The sequence below is a fragment of the Orycteropus afer genome, unplaced genomic scaffold, assembly GCF_000298275.1.
Source record: "Orycteropus afer afer isolate SDZICR_OR568_19922 unplaced genomic scaffold, OryAfe1.0 scaffold00311, whole genome shotgun sequence".
In the NCBI taxonomy this organism is placed as follows: Eukaryota; Metazoa; Chordata; class Mammalia; order Tubulidentata; family Orycteropodidae; genus Orycteropus; species Orycteropus afer.
In genome coordinates, this window is record NW_006921898.1 from 4,089,462 (window position 1) to 4,106,469 (window position 17,008).

Genomic DNA, 17,008 nt, shown 5'->3' on the forward strand with positions numbered 1-17,008 from the left:
CTTCACCCAAATCACAATTAAAAAAAAAAAAAATCTTCTTGTTCTTCCAAAAATTTTAAATGAGGTATCCATTCTGCCTAAAAATCCTAGAGTTAACTAGCTGTCAACTCTTTTTCTAGCAATGCAAACTTACTGCATGGCAGGCTTCCAGCTGTAGCAAGGTTCAAAGGACAAGGTGCATTCTAGACTGAGAATCCTGTCCTGTTGTAGGAGCATAAAATGAACATACGATAAGTTGGGGTTACATCTTAGCAGATGGGGTAAAGAGTTCAGATTCCATTTTATAGGCAATGAACCAACAACCCAAACTCACTGCCATTAAGTAGATTCCAACTCATAGAGACCCTATAGGACAGAACAGAATTGCCTGAGTTTCCCAACCTATAAATCTTTACAGAAGCAGACTGTCTCATCATTCTGTTATAGAGTGGCTGGTGGGTTCTAACTGTTGACCTTTTGGTTACAGGCAAATGCTGTAAGTACTGTGTCACCAGAGCTACTTTATAGGGAGCAAAGAACCATTAAACTCTCAAGAATGGGTTGACCTAATTAGCTATTCTAGCAAGTTGATTGTGGCAAAGATGGCGGATCAGCTGCCTTTTGCAATACTTTTCCCTGCAGTACTTTTGTAGGGAACTGTTACTGCTCAAAAATAAGTTTAAACAAAGTACAGGCATGTGAGTTATTTACCTCAAGTAGACACACGCCCTGGAGAGAACAATCATGGGAGAAGGAAGGGCTGCTTATGCACAGGGAGATAGCTCAGGGTGCAGAAGAGTATGAAGGGATGGACACTGGGAGGAGGTAACTATGGGAAGGAAGTGGGAGGGGAGCTGCTGCATTGTAAATTTTGGTCAATGACATGAGACAAAGTATATGTGAACTGCTGTATGAAAAGTGAATTTACTCTGTAAATCTTCACCCAAATCCTAATAAAAAAATAAAAAAATAAATAAGTTTAAAAAGCAAAGTAAGCTGAGTTGGAGAAACAAGATTGGTTTGCTAAAGCTGTGTGATAGGTACAAAAGGAATTCATTCTTTTATGTTTGATGTTCTCCATAATAAAAAAAGAAAGTAAATGACTTGTAGAAATCATACTGGACAAATAAGAAAAAAAAAAATCTAAGAATTAAAAAATAAATGGATATGGGCTTGGGATAATTTTTCATACCTGAACTAAAATAGTGTTGTCCTCTCAAATAATTTGATCAAAATAAAACTGGGTTCAAAGGAAACCAGTATTGTTCAGAAACAGACGTTGAGGAGTTGAAGAAAATGATTCCACTCATGAAAAGTGAGAAAAAGCATTTCTAAATTAACACTTTATACTTTTATATAAACAGTGATTGTTTATATGTGATATTGGAAATTAGAATCACAAGAAATGTTTTCTTGTTTCATGTTTAAAAAAAAATGTTCAAATATTGCCTCCATATAGATGCAAATCAGAAAGAACACGACTCAGTGAAGCTTGAGGTGGGATGATGGGTGAAATGTTTGAGATTGTAGAAAGATTTAAAATAATTTATCAAGTGGTAGATATACTGGAATTACTGCTTTTTGTGCACGAGGGCCCATGATCTACCCACAGTTGCCCTACTTCATCCTGTAGTATCCACTCTGGCTCCTTCACAATCAGGTCTGCCTTCTATTCCCTCCTTTAGCCCATTGCTTTTTCCCATAAAATGAATTAATAGATCTTCTAAGCAAATGCCAGTGTTTCAGGCAAGCTTTTAATGTCCTTATTTCATGTTATGAATCAATCTGAACATTCCAGGCATCCTGAAGGCAGGTTAAGCAGAAACCCTTTGGTCTCTTGAGGATATGGGGCTGTCCCACACTGGTTTCAGTAGTCATGTTGTACCAGGACCTTAAAGGGAAACGCAACTTCCTTTAAATTCATCAAGAACCAGGCAGAGAGTGTGGGTCCAAGATTGTTTATTTTCAGAGCCTGCAACAGGTGGTTAGCAATGCTGGCTGAGCTGGTACAATATGAATGTCATCCCACCTCCTTCTTCAGGCATTCAACCAATAGAACCCCCACACCAAGGTTAGGGACTACACTGCAATATCTTACTGTGTGTATAGAAGAGGTCTTCTAGGTTTCCTCTCCCTTATTCCCCACATACTTTCTTCCAACAAGATTGTTTTACAGACAAATGCAACTCAAACCCATAACTCAGCGACCAGTCATCTCCAATACCACTGATTCCTTCCCCATTCCCAGGATGCCAGGGCAAGAGTTGAGACTGACTTTTGTGTATAAGAAAAACGTAGTTACACATCAATGGAGCAGAGATGGTGAGGCGGCTGGGGCCTGAGGGTAGAGATGAGCAGGCACCAAACAGGCCTGTCTAGAATCAGTCAAGTCAGCCCTAGCTCCGTGGGCAGGAGGTGTTGAGACCCCACTTTCATGGGGTTTGATGAGTGGGCAACTGGTGATGATCCATCACTCCTTGTCCCTCAAATTAAAACATGATAAATCTAGAAAGTTTTACCTCCAAAAGTCATCTCTATGTCAGCATCCGTTCCCTTCTAATGCCCAGGGCTTCCAACCCCTCCTTACCCTTGGGTGGCCCATCTAACACTGACTTGAGATCTCCTGACTCATTAAATGACCATTAGAAATAATAATGTAAAAGCTATTAAAGAGTGTCAGTAATAGAAGGAAGACACTCCATGTATAGTTCCGTCCCCCATCCTATGGAGCCCACCCATTCCCACTTCTACCCTGGGCTACGTACCTACACTACCTCGTTCCAACACTGACCTGGGGGTGGCCCGGTGGAAGCTGACTGAAGTGCTTTCCCGACTGTGGTACCTATGCTACCTAACATCACAAGGAGCCACCCTGACCCCCAAATGGATCTCAACAGTCTTTGAGGTAGGTCTGGGAGGTTTAGCTTATGTCCTGTAGCCAAGCTCGAGTCCAGTACCTGCTTCCACCAGTATCTCAGTTCTTGGCTTTAAATAGCAGCTGCCCCAGTACTGCATTGCCTCCTGGGGGTGATAGAGCTCCTAGCTCTCTGTCCCACAACTCACAACAGATTGATTTTTCTTCTCTCTTTTTTCCCTTACAAATTAAAAGTAGAGGTAGTCCCTGGGATAATAAAAACCTACCTAGAATGGCAGTAGTTTGACCTAACAAAAGAGTTAAGTCTCCAGGAGTTAAAAAATAAAGTGATTGATAAAGTTGAATAAATTAAAGATATGGGTTATCCCACAAAGACCCTTCCTTTCCAGGCTGCCTGTGTTTTCTGGCCAGCAGCATTTCACTTCATGTTCCTCCTCTCTGCCTCCATATCCCTCTCAAGCTTCAAGCTTCATGCCAGAAGGTCAGCGCCCAGCAAGGCACCAGGTTGTTTGTCCAACCGTGTGGGATGAGGAGTTACGATGTCTTGATGCAGTGGCTCGGAACTGTGCTGTGACATCTGATGCCCTTGGCAGACAGTCCTGATGTGGAAGGAAGCCATCTTATAAGTGACAGAAGAGGTGATGCCAATGGGATACTCTAGGCTTCAACCTTGGGAGTGTGGGGAGGCAGGTTTAAGTTTAAGTGTGGTGGAAGCCACAGACGTTCTCTTCAAATGCCACACAGCTGGCCCCTTTCCTCAAGTTTCTCTGCAGCAAAGAGGGGAAGGTGGAAGGGAGGGAGGCAGGCTCAGGCTGCTGCCCTGGCACTGCCACTCAGAGCTTCTTCAGACGGCTGTACATCTCCCTTTTGCTCTTTTCCCCTGCCCAGGTCCGGCTCTTGGTTCGGAACTTCTTCAGGTCTTCTTTAAAGTCCTCGTGGTGCATGGGCCGGTAGCTGGGGGGCTCACAGTGAGACTGGGGGACAAGAGAGGGTGAGGTTAGGGCACATCTGCCTCACACTCACGATCTGGTTCTCACCCTCCTCTCCCAGGGGTGTGTAAGGCCAGGAACAGAAATGCAAAACTGGATAGCGGTTTCTAAAGGGGCCTGCTCTGTGCCGGGAAGATACCCACCTCATCCCCCGACCCCTGGCCACATATAACTGTGACCACCAGACAGATTCACTTGTCCAACACAGGTGAAAGGTGGGCCATGCTCTCCAGAGATCTCATCTCACCTGGCATTTCAGGAAGAATTCCTTATATCCACCCTTCAGGACATATAGCTCGGGGTAGTGGAGTTTTGGGTACTCATTACCAAGCCGATCTCTCTCTCTCACGTACCGGCACCTAGTAACAGGAAAGGCGGGCCAAAGCCAGGTTAGCACTTCCAATACAGGAAAGTATAAAAGAAGAAAACACAGTAAAGCAGTGATTGTGGGGTTAAGTAATCCCAACAAAAATTTGCCAACTTTACATTTATTCTTAGACATCAACAATGCTGGAATGCAGTTGCTAGCTATGGGAGATTGTTAGGACCAGTGTTCACAGCCAGTGCCACCGCTTTATATTTCAAGGTAGATGGTTTCTTCCCTAACTTTATTTTCTCCAAGTTAAGTAGTCTTAGCATCTGTCCCTTGCCCAACATCCTATCACCACTCTATACCTCACAGTGACACTGACCTCTCAGTTAGCTTCCAACTTGTCCCTGAATTGTCAACCCCAGCCATACTCCCTAGCCTCCTCTTTACTGTCTCACTCACTCACATCCTTCTATTTACACAGGCTTTTTCCTTCCTGTGGCTCTTAAACAGGCTGAGCTTGATCCTGTCTCAAGATAAAGGAAGGGCAAACAGTGAGACACACCCAACAATGGCAAGGACTGACTCAGGAGTGGGGGGTGATAAAGCAGAAATCCATGGGGAAAGCTGCAGAATCAACACTAGCATCCCAGACAGGGCTGGACTGGAAGAACCTGAAAACCCTTCCACCTGAAACTGTTAGGTCAAGCCTATAAACCACACTCAAGGGAGCCATTCATGAACTGCTAAATGGACAAGAATTTAAGAAAACATCTGTTACATATACATTTGCTGGTACTCTTACAAACGTGTGTGTGTATGTCATATGTGTAGGTCAAGGCTGAGAAGTGACTAATGTTTTGCAGTAGGATGCTTGGTATGCTAAAGTACACTCCAACTGTGAACCATATACAGCCACGTCCCACAGAAGCACTAGAGCCCAGTTCTGTGCAGCACTCACATGCGGGGACCTCGTTCAGAAGAAAATTCGCAGTGGAACACAACAATGACGCGCTTGCCATCAACAGGTACGATGGGCTTCTTGAGTAAAAAATCTTCAACCTCTTCTTCCATGTGCAAGTTCACGGCACCCTGTGAAGGTACCAGAGACTTGGTGTCTGTGTGTTCATACCTGCAGTACTGACTCTGCAAGAGTAACCTTTAAGTCCACGAGAGCAGTCTGTGATTTTACAGGCATGTGGGAACAGGTCTCCTGGCTCCACAGCCCCGTAGCGCACCTAGCACCTGCATCTCGGTAAGCTTTGTAGCTCTCTCTACTCCAACTATACAGAAACACACACTGGGACTTGAAATAAGACTTTGAATTTGGGGCCTTTCAAAAGCCATAAACAAACACTATATATATAAACCCCCTTACCATATTTTCAACACTATTTTTTTGGTAAAATAGCACAAACAGTTCCTTTCTTCCTGGGAAGGTATGTCCCAATATGTCCCTTTCCCCATTAGAGCAGCTTGGCTGAACTACAAACTAAGAGGGATCACTAAACTTGCCAGAGACCTGGGGTGTTCACATACTTGTATCAAAATTGCAAATTAACTACTATGGAACTCTTTCTGTTCTCCTTGGCTTAAAAAATCAGCAGGTACCACCTAGAAATGCCATAAAAGTGATGATGTGAAGGATAGAACAGAGACCATCTGCTATACATAGTGGTAAAGTGTGGTGTAAACCAGGGAACATTCGATCAGTGTACCGAGTCAAATGCTTTTTACAGTCTACTGCCCCTTTTTATTCTCCAACATGTGAGATTAAGTTGGGCAGGTGCCACTTTCCTCCTTTTTAAAACCACAGATCCTGTCTAAGGCTCCTTCTGTCCCTCTCCAAGACAAGAAAGTAGAGTTCGACAGCAACCCTCAGGAATTCTTACCTTTATGTGGCCTCCCTCATACTCATAGGGATATCGGCAGTCAATGATAACAAACTCTTTAATAAGGTTGGCAAACTTGCCATTCAAAACAGATGCCATCTGCAAAGAGAAAGTCAAGGAGAATCAACTTTGGTTTTACAGAAACTAGATTCAAATACCCCCTGGGCTCCAAAAGGGTGACTTACAATTTCTGGAGAGATGTATTTTAAATCCTGATGCTTCCCAGCAACTGTGTGAAAGAGATAACCCTAAAATAAAGAAGGGGGAGAAAAAAGAAGTGAAACTTCACAAATCTGGAAGCCTATAAATGCAACACATATTGTTTGCCTTGTAAGAGGCAGCTTTTTTTTTTTTTAAACCAAGCATTAATATGTGTGAACTATTGAATGGAAAACAAATTTGCTCTGTAAACTTTTACCCAAATCACAATTTAAAAAAAAGTAAGCATTAATAAGATAGTATATGCTAATTATGAATACCCTGATACTTACTTTTCACAAACCTACAAGGAATATTATCTTCATTTGCAGATGAGAAAACAGGTAAGTTAAACACTGTATATCCAAGGTTACCCAGCTAAGAAGCCAGACTGAATGCAGCAACATCCAAGTAGTTTCTTTTCTGCCTGCTTTTGTCAGAATTTCTCATCTCAGACTATAAACAGCACTTAAAAAAACAGTGAGGGAAGTCACTTCACTCATTTACTGAACACCTGTTATGCCTAGCATGTTAACACCATGCTAGGCATAACAGGCATGAGGGGTTGGAAAAATTGAGACCTGGCCCAGACTTATGGAGAAGATGGGCATATCAACAATCACTCATTAAGGCAACTGGTTAACTGAGACTGCACCCATGCAGTGGCCATTGTGACAATCAACAGTCTCAGTTCAAGTCAAGTTTCCACCAATAGGAACACTTCCATGGCAATGCCCAGGTCTTTGGACGCTTGTCCCTTCAGACCAGAACTGTCTTATTTTTCAACCCCTTACCTCCCCCTGTTCCTTTAAATCCCACACAGCTGAAATACCAATGGCCCAGACCCACACCTTCCCCAATCTTCTAGCTAAGATAAACTTTTTATTTCTCTTAGCCTGTTGGTTATACCTCAGTGACATTTATTTCTATCTACTGTGTGGTAAATGCAATCACTCCATCATGTGCTACATGACATGTCTTACTTCTCTTAACACATGTTACGTTCTCTGAGGGAAGGAATGAGGCCTTCTTGGTAATCTCTCACAGTACCTAACACACAATAAGTACTTCAATAATTGTTAGCTAAATTAATGAAGAAAATATTAATCAAGTCAACTCAGGCTTAACAAGTTGCTACTGACACATTCCCTATCCCACCCTGTATTTCATCATGACTCAAATGCAACCAAATTTCCCCATAGCACTTCAGGCCATCTTCCTCTGAAACTCTCCAAGGGCCTCTTCCCTTAAAGGCCACACTTCTCTAGACAGTGGAGAAATTCAGCTTCAACCCTGGACATTCCATGATAACCCTCTGACATGAGGCTTTCTAGTGAGACAACAAGTTTATTTCTGCTTCTTTATACTTTTATGCAATATAGGCAGTCCCCAGGTTAGGAACAAGATCCATTCCTAACTATGTCTTTTAAGAATTTGCAGGTCAGTAAAAACAGGTACATACGGTTTTTATTTAGCCTTACTTTAATGTGAGAAAAGGCTGGGCCTTTTCAAGGATTTAAAAACTGCATATGCATCAAGTAAAGATGACTGTCAAGAAGAATTTGTTTCAAGTGGGGTTGGTTGGTTAAGTCATTTCAAAGTAAGGGCAGATTTATGTAACATTAAAGCAGGTCTTCAAAACAGCACTGTCTCCCTCAAAGATGGCAGCTGATTGATTACACTGCTTTGAATGTGCATGGCTTTCCACAGTCCTGTCATAATTTAATCTCATGCATCAGGATCCTGAAAGGGCTCAATAACTACGAGTGAGTCTTCTTCTGAGTCTCCCATCCCAAGGCTTTGACCTGTCATTCCTCCTGTTAGGTTACTGTGATGAACCAAATTATAAAAATTCAGGTCTGTTCCTGTTTTGCTTCCTTAGCCAGGACAGAACTGGTATGAAGTCCTGCATTAAAGGGCTAGTAGGAGTTGTCTGTAACTTGGACATTTGTAACCTGGAGACTACCTGTACGATTTTTATTATCAAAACCACCCTCCCCAGAGAGCCACACCTTTTGCTGGCTGATGAACAGTTTTCTATTAAACCTGATCAGTATCAGCAAGGTCTACACTTTCACAGACAACAAAAACATGACCATGGGAACCCACAAAGTTTCTGTACATTTAAAATTTTCAAACTGTGTCTCTCTGGAGGCACCCTGAGGGCCGCATCAGGGTGAGTGGGGTTCTAGGTATCCCCACTCTCTGCCTAACTCAGAGCAGCTCTGCTTGCATCTGCTCGCAATTACCTTAGAGAAGTCGCCTATAAGGTCCCTTGGGTCACTGTCCAAAATGTTCTCAATGGTCCCTTTGGGGGAAGATGTCAAGGATAAAGACTGATGCAGAATCTGTAGCAAATAAAATATGGATTATTGATTAGGTCTATTATTATTTTGGTGTCTAATGGAATTGTTCTTAAACTAAGTTTTCCTTTCTTTTCTTTTAAAGGGAGATTAAAATTAGGGTTATGTTCACTGTGGAAAACAATATGGCATTTCCTTAAAAAGTTGAAAACAAATAACATTTGAGAACAGTAAGCTCTCGGGGTCCAATGAGCACAATAAGTAACACAATGTAGTCTCTAGATACTATTTTCCACTAAAAGAAATCAAGGTTTTTTAAAGAAGTGATCAGATCTGGGGCAAGAAATAAGTAAGATAAACCTGGAACACTGTCATAGAAGCAAGGAAACTATCAGACTTCTAAGGTCATGTCAAGAAGACCAATCAAGGGGAAGTAAGGATATCTTAAACAGGATACAGAAAGCACTAAACATAAATAAAATGATTGACAAATTGAAATATATTTGATAATCTGGTGACTGCTCTGAAAGGGATCACACATAATAGGAGGTCCTGGATAGAGGGAGAAAAACGTGGAACAAAACTGAGAATCATATAAAAGACCAGAATTACTAGTTTGGCCTGACAGAGACTGGTGGGTCCCCTGTGGTTATGGCCCTTAGATACTGTTCAAGCTAGAACGGAAATCCCCTGACGCAACTGGCAGCCAAACAATAGGCAGGTCTATAAGGTGATTAGTACTGTGAGGAGGATATACACTCAACAGAACAATCACGCATATGAAATCAAGAGGACAGCATTTACCCAGGGATAGAGCTAGAAGGTGGGAAGGGATGGGAAGGAAGGACGAAGAAGGGAAGGGGTGGGCACAGGGAGGAAGTGAGAAGAATGCTGTTACAGTGTAGGAATTACAGTAACTTTTATATACAGAATGTACATAAAGTTGTTGTTAGGTGCCATCGAATCATCTTTCACTCATAGTGACACTATGCACGGAAGAACGAAACACTGCCTGGTCCTGCACCTGCTCCGTGATTTAGATTGTTTATCTATATAGATATATATCTATAGATTGTTGAACGGAAAAAAATTTGCTCTGTAAACTTTCACCCAAATCACAATTAAAAAAAAAAAAGAGACCATTAGGGAAACAAAAATTAAAATCTATGTACCACAGACCCATTAGAATGGCTAAAATTAAAGGGCTGAACAATATCAAATACTGGTAAGGATAAGGAAGAAATGGAACTCTCATACATTGCTAGGAGCACAGCAACTTGGGAAAACTATTTGGCAGTATCTACTAAAGTTAAACATAAAGTAAGCATACACCTAACTTATGATCCAGTAATTCCGCTCATAGGTATTTATCAACAAGTAATGAAAGTATATCTAGAAAAAAAGAATTGTACAAGAATAATTATAGCAGCTTTATTTATAGTGGCCACAACTTATGAAAAATCACCCAAATGTCAAATAACAGAAGGGATAATCTGTGGTATATGTTCACATATAAAATAGAGTAACAGCAATTAAAAACAAAGGATATAAGTAACAATCTTTATGAGTACCACATACACAGAAAAAAATGTTGAGCAAAAGAATTCAGTACCTAACTTAAGAAACACATAAACTCCTCACATTGACTCATGAACATACAGTCGATATCAACAGATCCATAACAAGTGAAGAGACTGAATCCCTCCACAAAGAAGAGTCCTGGGCAGGATGGCTTCATTGAGAATTCTACCAAACATTTAGAGAAGAAGAGAATCTTAAACTATCTAAACATGGAAGAGGAGGGAATACTTTCTATCTTATTCTATAAGGTGAGCATTATCTTGATACCAAATCCAAACAAAGACAAGGAAAGAAAACTATAGACCAATACCCCTAATGAATATAATTCCTGTGCCATTGAGTCAATTCCAACTTATAGAGACCTCACAGGACAGAGTAGAACTGCCCCTATGGGGTTCTAAGGCTGTGAATCTTTACAAAAGCAGATTGCCTCATCTCTCTCCCACGGAGTGGCTAGTGTGTTGAACTGCCAACCTCTTTTGGTTAGCAGCCAGATGCTTTAACCACAGAGCCATCAGATGCAAAAATACTAGCAAACAGAATACAAAAACATTAAAAGAGTAATACACCATGACCAAGTGGGATTAATACCAAGAATGAAAGGGTGGTTCAACATTAAAAAATCCGTCAACGTAATACACCATATTAAAGAACAAAGGAAAAGAACTACATGGTCTTCTCAATAGATAGAGACAAGATCTAACAGCAAGATAGCAATAGAAGGAAATTTCTCAAAATGCCTTTACTGTAAGAGCATTTATGAAAAACTTAGTTAACATCATAATGGTGAAAGACCAAGAGGTTTCTATCAAGATTAGGAACAAGACAGGAATGGCCTCTTTCACCACTATCCAACATCATTTTGGAAGTACTAGTCAGAGCAATTGTTGTTGTTGTTGTTGTTGTTGTTATGTGCTGTCGAGTCAGACGCGACTCATGGCGACCCCTCCTTGGGTTTCCAAGGTAGTATCACTACGGAAGTAGATTGCCCCATCTTCCTTCTGAGGAGTGGCTGGTGGGTTTGAACCACTAGCCTTCTGGTTAGCAGTCAAGTGCCTTTAGGCACTACGCTACCAGAGCTCCTTCAGAGCAATTGGCTTTAAAAAAAAAGTATCCAGGTTGGGAAGGAAGAAATAAAACTATCTCTTCGCAGACAATATGATATTATGCATCGAAAATCACAAAGAATCCATAAGAAAGCTATTAGAAGGAATGAATGAGTTCAGCATGGTGGCAGGGTACAGAAATGAGTCAGGTTGAGGAATAAGCAAGCACAAAAGAAAATTAAAAGAAACATTACCATTAACATCTAAAACAATAAAACACCTAGGAGTAAATTTAACCAGGAAGGTGAAAGACTTGTACACAGAAAATTATAACATTACTAAAAGAAATTAAAGAAGACCTAAATAAATGGAAGGACATTCTGTGTTCATGGATTGGAAAATTTAATATAGTTAAGATGTCAGTTTTACTTAAAGCAATCTCTAAATTCAATACAATCCCCAAATTTATATGGGAGGGCAAGAAACCCCAAATAGTTAAAGCAATCTTGAAGAAGAATAAAATAGGACTCACACTTCCTGAGTTTGAAACATTCTATATAGGGCCCCAATCTCAAGGGACAGCTAAATTAACCGGCATAATATAGTTCACAAGCACAATGGTCGACATACACCGTACCGCAATGAGTAGCAACCGAGGTCTTAAAAGCTAGCGAACTGCCATCTAAGATGCAACTACTGGTCCCTCTCCATCCAGAGAAAAGAAGACGGAAAAAAATCAAAGATGCAAAGTAACAATTAGTCCAAAGAACTAATGGATCATGCAAACAACAGCTTCTACAATGCTGAGACCAGAAGAACTAGATGGTACCCAGCTACTACCACTGACTGCTGTGACTGAGACTACAGAAGGTCCTGGACAGAATGGGAGAAAAATATAGAACAAAATTCAAAATCACAGAAAAGACAGACTTACTGGTCTGACAGCGACTAGTGGAACCCAAGACCATGGCCCTTAGACACCTCTTCAAAGCTGGAACTGAGCCTACCCCTGAGCATGACCTTTTAGCCAAATACACAGGCCTAGAAAGTGAACAATAACACTTGTGAGGAACGTACTCCTTATAATAATCAACCAGAGACCAAAAGGGCAGCTTTTACCAAAAAACAAAGTTCAGAAGGCAGGAAGAGTCAAGAAAGAAGGATAGGGAACGCAGGGATAAAGTGGAAAAAGTGTTACAAGGAGGAAACTGCAACTACTGTTATGAAACAAAATGTGTATAGATTATTGAATGGAAAATCAATTTGCTCTATAAGCTTTCACCTAAGTCACAATGAATGAATAAAGCATACTATAAAGTCATAGTAATTAAAACAGCCTGGTACTGGTATAGTAACAGACATACAGACCAATGGAATAGAACTGAGCTTCCACATACAAATCCATATATCTATGGTCAACTGATTTTCAACAAGGGTTCTTAGTCTATCCAATGAGGAAGGAAGAGTCTCTTCAACAAATGGTACTGGGAAAACTGGATTTCCACATGCAGAAGAATGAATCAGGATCCAAGACTCACATCACACACAAAAACCAATTCAAAATGGATCAAGGACTTAAATGAGAAACAGAAAATATAGGAGACAATGTATGGGTGGGCAAAGCTATGGGATCTAGTTTTTAGTGATGGGCTACTGGATATGATGACAAAAGCAAAAAGACAAAATAGATAAATGGGACCTCATAGATATTAATTACTTTGTTCAAAGAACTATATCAAAAAAGTGAAAAAGACAACCTATGGATTGGGAGAAAATGTTTGGGAACCATATATCCAACAAGGGTCTAATATCCAAAATACTTCTATGACTTTACAAAAAAAAAAAAGTCAAACAATCTCCCCATGCCCCGCCAATAAAACAATCCAATCAGAAAATGGGCAAAGAACTTGAATAGACATTTCACAAAAGAGGACATTTGAATATGAATTGAATACGAAAATATGCTCACATCATTAGTCATTCTAAAACCAACCTGTTAGGATGGAGTCAATTCTGATTCATAGTAATCTTAGGGAGATGCCAATCAAAACCGTAAGGAGATACCATCTCACCCTCATTAGAATGACAATAATAAGAAAAAAGGAAAACAACAGGTGTTGATAAGGTTGTGGAAAACCAGAAACCCTCATCCATGGTTGGTAGTAATATTAAATGGTACTCTCTGTGGAAAATATTTTGCTAGTTCCTCAAAAAGTTGAACACAGAACTACCATCTGACCCAGTTATTCCACTCTTTGTTGTTGTTGTTGTTATGTGCCGTCAAGTCGGCCCCGACTCATAGCGACCCCTCCTTGGGTTTCCGAGGCAGTATCACTACGGAAGTAGGATTGCCCAACCTTCCTTCCGAGGAGTGGCTGGTGGGTTTGAACCACCAGCCGTCTGGTTAGCAGGCAAGTGTCTTAGCCACTATGCTACCAGAGCTCCCAGCTGAATATACACTGTACACCAGTGTTCAATTCACAATAGCCACGGGGTGGAAACAAACCAACATGTCCACCACCAGATGAACAAAATGGGGTATAGTCATACAATAGAATATTACTCAGTTATAAAGAGAAATGAAAACCTGATACATGCCACAACATGGATGAATCTTGAAAACACTGAGCAAAATTAGACAACTGCAAAAGGAAAAATACTATATGATCTCACTTATATGAAACAGACAAATATATAGAAACCTAGAAACCAAAATGTATTAGTTATTACTGGGTGGTATGGAGGGAGGAAGGAGAAAATTTTGTTTAGGGGCCAGTGAGTTTATGTTAATGGTTGTAGAATAATTTGGAAAAGTCTATCAAGAATGGTTGTACAACTTGAACCATTGTGGCAAACAGTATGGTGTTTCCTTAAAAAAAAAACTGTGAAAATAGAAATACAATTTGACCCAGCAACTCCATTACTAGGAATATATCCTAAAGAGGTGAGAGACAGTGCACCAACAGACATATGTACACCTATGTTCATCGTAGCACAATTCACTATAGCAATGAGATGGAAACAACCTAAATGCCCATCAACTGATGAATGGATAACCAAATTATGATACATACACACAGTGGAGTATTATGCTACATTAAAGAACAATGAGGGATAGGTGAACCGCGTCACAACGTGGATGAGCCTGGAGGACATTATGCTGAGTGAAATAAGTCAATCACGGAAGGACAAGTACTGCATGAGCCCATTACTGTAAAAAGAAAAAGGGTTTGCTTGAGAAAGGGGATTCATGTTCTAGGTTACCAGGGTGGGGAGGGAAGGGAAGGGATTAATTTTAGGCTAGTTGGGGCCCACACGCTGACGTGAGTAAAGAGAGGGATATATGGAAGGAGTCTGAGACCACCATGATAACATTAGGAAAAGGGAGGACACTGAATTGTGCACATAGGAGACAGACGACAGATGCTAATACCAACCAGTATGCCCACAATACTGCATTACCATTAACAACAAACACCAGGCTACAGATAAATACATAAACACCAGAGAGGCCCAGATTACTAGGTCAGTGAACAGAAGTATCCTCTAGACCAAGGATAGATTCAGCACAGGCTAATCTTGCACAGATACCAGTGATACAAAATACCTGCAGTCCTTACAGAAATAATAGAAGACAAACACAGAGTAATCCCTCACAGACACCCAGATACTATGGGAGAGAGATCCAACGGATCTACTGTCTCAGGACCATAGTACTGGGGAACACCAGACTCAACTGGCACAACAAAATACATAAAAGCCTTGTTCCTCATCCTACATTGGTGAGTAGCAACTGGGGTCTAAAAAGCTTGTAAGTGGCCATCTAAGATGCACCTAATGGTCTCCTAGCATCGGAAGCAAAGAAGAGTGGGGGGATAAAAAAACAACAAGGGCATTTGGAAGCAATCAGCCCTACAACACAATGGCCCTCGAGATCAGAAGAACTAGATGGTGCCCAGCTACCAATGTCAACCACTTAGGAAAGGATCAAATCTGGAGATCCTGGATAGAGTGGGAGGAAAATGTGGAACAATATCCACAAACTCTATAATGACCAGAATTACTGGTCAAATGGAGTCTGGTGAGACCCCCAATACTACGGCCTTGGAATACATTCTACACCTGGAATAAAACTCACTCCCAGGGGTTGGCCCTCAGCCAGTTAACAAGATGTTCATGCAGACCAAGATGTTCAAGATGTTCCTCCAACCCAGGGGGACACACCCACATACTCTAAGGAAATACATCCCTTGGAGCAATAGACCACAGGGCACCAGAGGGGCAACATTCTCACGGAGGTAATACAGGACACACAAGAGAACATAACTATGAGGGGCACAGGGGGAGGGTTACTGGGCAGGGAGGGGAGGAGACTAGGTTAGGGTTGGGCATGATAAATGGGGAGTGAAACTAAATGTATACATAACATTGAATGTAAAACAAATTCCTAAAAAAAAAAAGACAAGGAGAGGGGGAGTTCTGTAAGATAGCGGACTAGGCAGAAAGACTACACAGACCCTCTTCAACAAACAAAAGGGAAACCAATTAACAAAGACACAGAAGATAATCCTGGACCCCTGAGCCTTGAAGGGAAGGATATAAGAGTGGACTAAACCCCAACTAGCAGAAGAATTTGCATGAAAATACTAAAAAGGAGACATACGGAGCTGCGGTCTGGCAGCGATCCTGAGCAATCCTGATGGCACAGACAGCTTGGAGATTCCCAAGTGGTGGGAGGACCTAAGAATTAACTTAAAAATCAGCCCTGCTAGCCAGGGACTGCACAGAGGACTGCTCTGGTAGCTGGGGAATAAACAGAGAAGGTGAAGAGAAAGGCAGGCTGAGCTATGGACTTTTGCCGGTCCGGTGGGCACCACCATTTTGAATGTTACAAGCAGCTTGACCATTTTGTATATTTAAAGAGACAGCACTCTCCGAGACTCCAGGGGCTTAAGAAGAGGTTCTGCTTTCTAGCAACCCCAAGGTTCTACAAGACTGAAAAGGTACGGCATTCCTCTTGTTATTCTTATACCGCACACCTGTTTGGTAATAGGAGGTGTGGCCATCCCACACTCCCACCTACCTTCTGGGCCCACAGGAACTCCATCACAATCTGTGTACTCAGACAGAGCCTGGGTGCCCTGCCCTGTCCTCCACCAATTTTTTTTCCTCTTTTTATTTTTTCTTTTTTGCTTTCTCTTTCCTGGTGATTGGTTTGCTTGTATTTGTCTGCTTTAAAACAACTATTATTATTAATACTTTTGTCCTTTTTACTATTATTCGCAATCTTCCCCTCCCAGGTACTAGTTTTCAGCTTTTTTTCTTTTCCCTGTTCCTGGTTGAAAAAAAATTTTTTTTTTTAATTTAATTTTTTCTCCCTTTTTTCTCATGGTAAACCCCATTCCTGGTTTTTCTTTTTGCATTTTTCCCATTTATTTTTCTTTATTATTCTCCTTCTCTACCTTTTTTCTCTAAGTGCCCTATCCCCAGATACTGCAGGTTTTCTTCTTCTTTTTACCTTTTATTATTATTTTTTTTTGGGTTCCTGTTCCTGTGTGATTACATGGTGTGTTTTTGTCCATGTGCTTTTAGCTTTTTGATGGTTATTCAATTGTAATTTTTGTCTAACTGAATGGGAAACAGCAACAGTCCCCATAAGACACAACTATACCCGCACCTCCTGCAACTTCACTTACTGAGCGAGAGCTACTTCCTCCTTTTCCGCCAACAGGCCAACAACAAAAAACCACCAAGAAGAGCCTGAATCACCCTTGGCTGCTCTTCACAAACAGTTAACAGAGATCTAAATACAACAATGCCATGATGCCTCGGAGA

At 41.2% G+C, this 17,008-nt stretch overlaps 1 protein-coding gene across 1 annotated transcript in view; it reads right to left on the reverse strand.

Annotated features, from left to right (window-relative positions):
* Positions 1-3,687: 3,687 nt before the first annotated feature.
* The window catches only part of CDC25A (cell division cycle 25A), a 30,277-nt gene continuing 16,956 nt past the window's right edge, over positions 3,688-17,008 (reverse strand). Inside the window, exons 10-15 of the mRNA XM_007951769.2 lie at positions 8,493-8,591; positions 6,231-6,293; positions 6,046-6,144; positions 5,115-5,245; positions 4,091-4,202; positions 3,688-3,828 (exon numbers count right to left, since the gene is read on the reverse strand). Of these exons, the coding sequence (XP_007949960.1) occupies positions 3,688-3,828; positions 4,091-4,202; positions 5,115-5,245; positions 6,046-6,144; positions 6,231-6,293; positions 8,493-8,591 (645 nt within the window). The remainder of the gene's footprint in view (positions 3,829-4,090; positions 4,203-5,114; positions 5,246-6,045; positions 6,145-6,230; positions 6,294-8,492; positions 8,592-17,008) is intronic.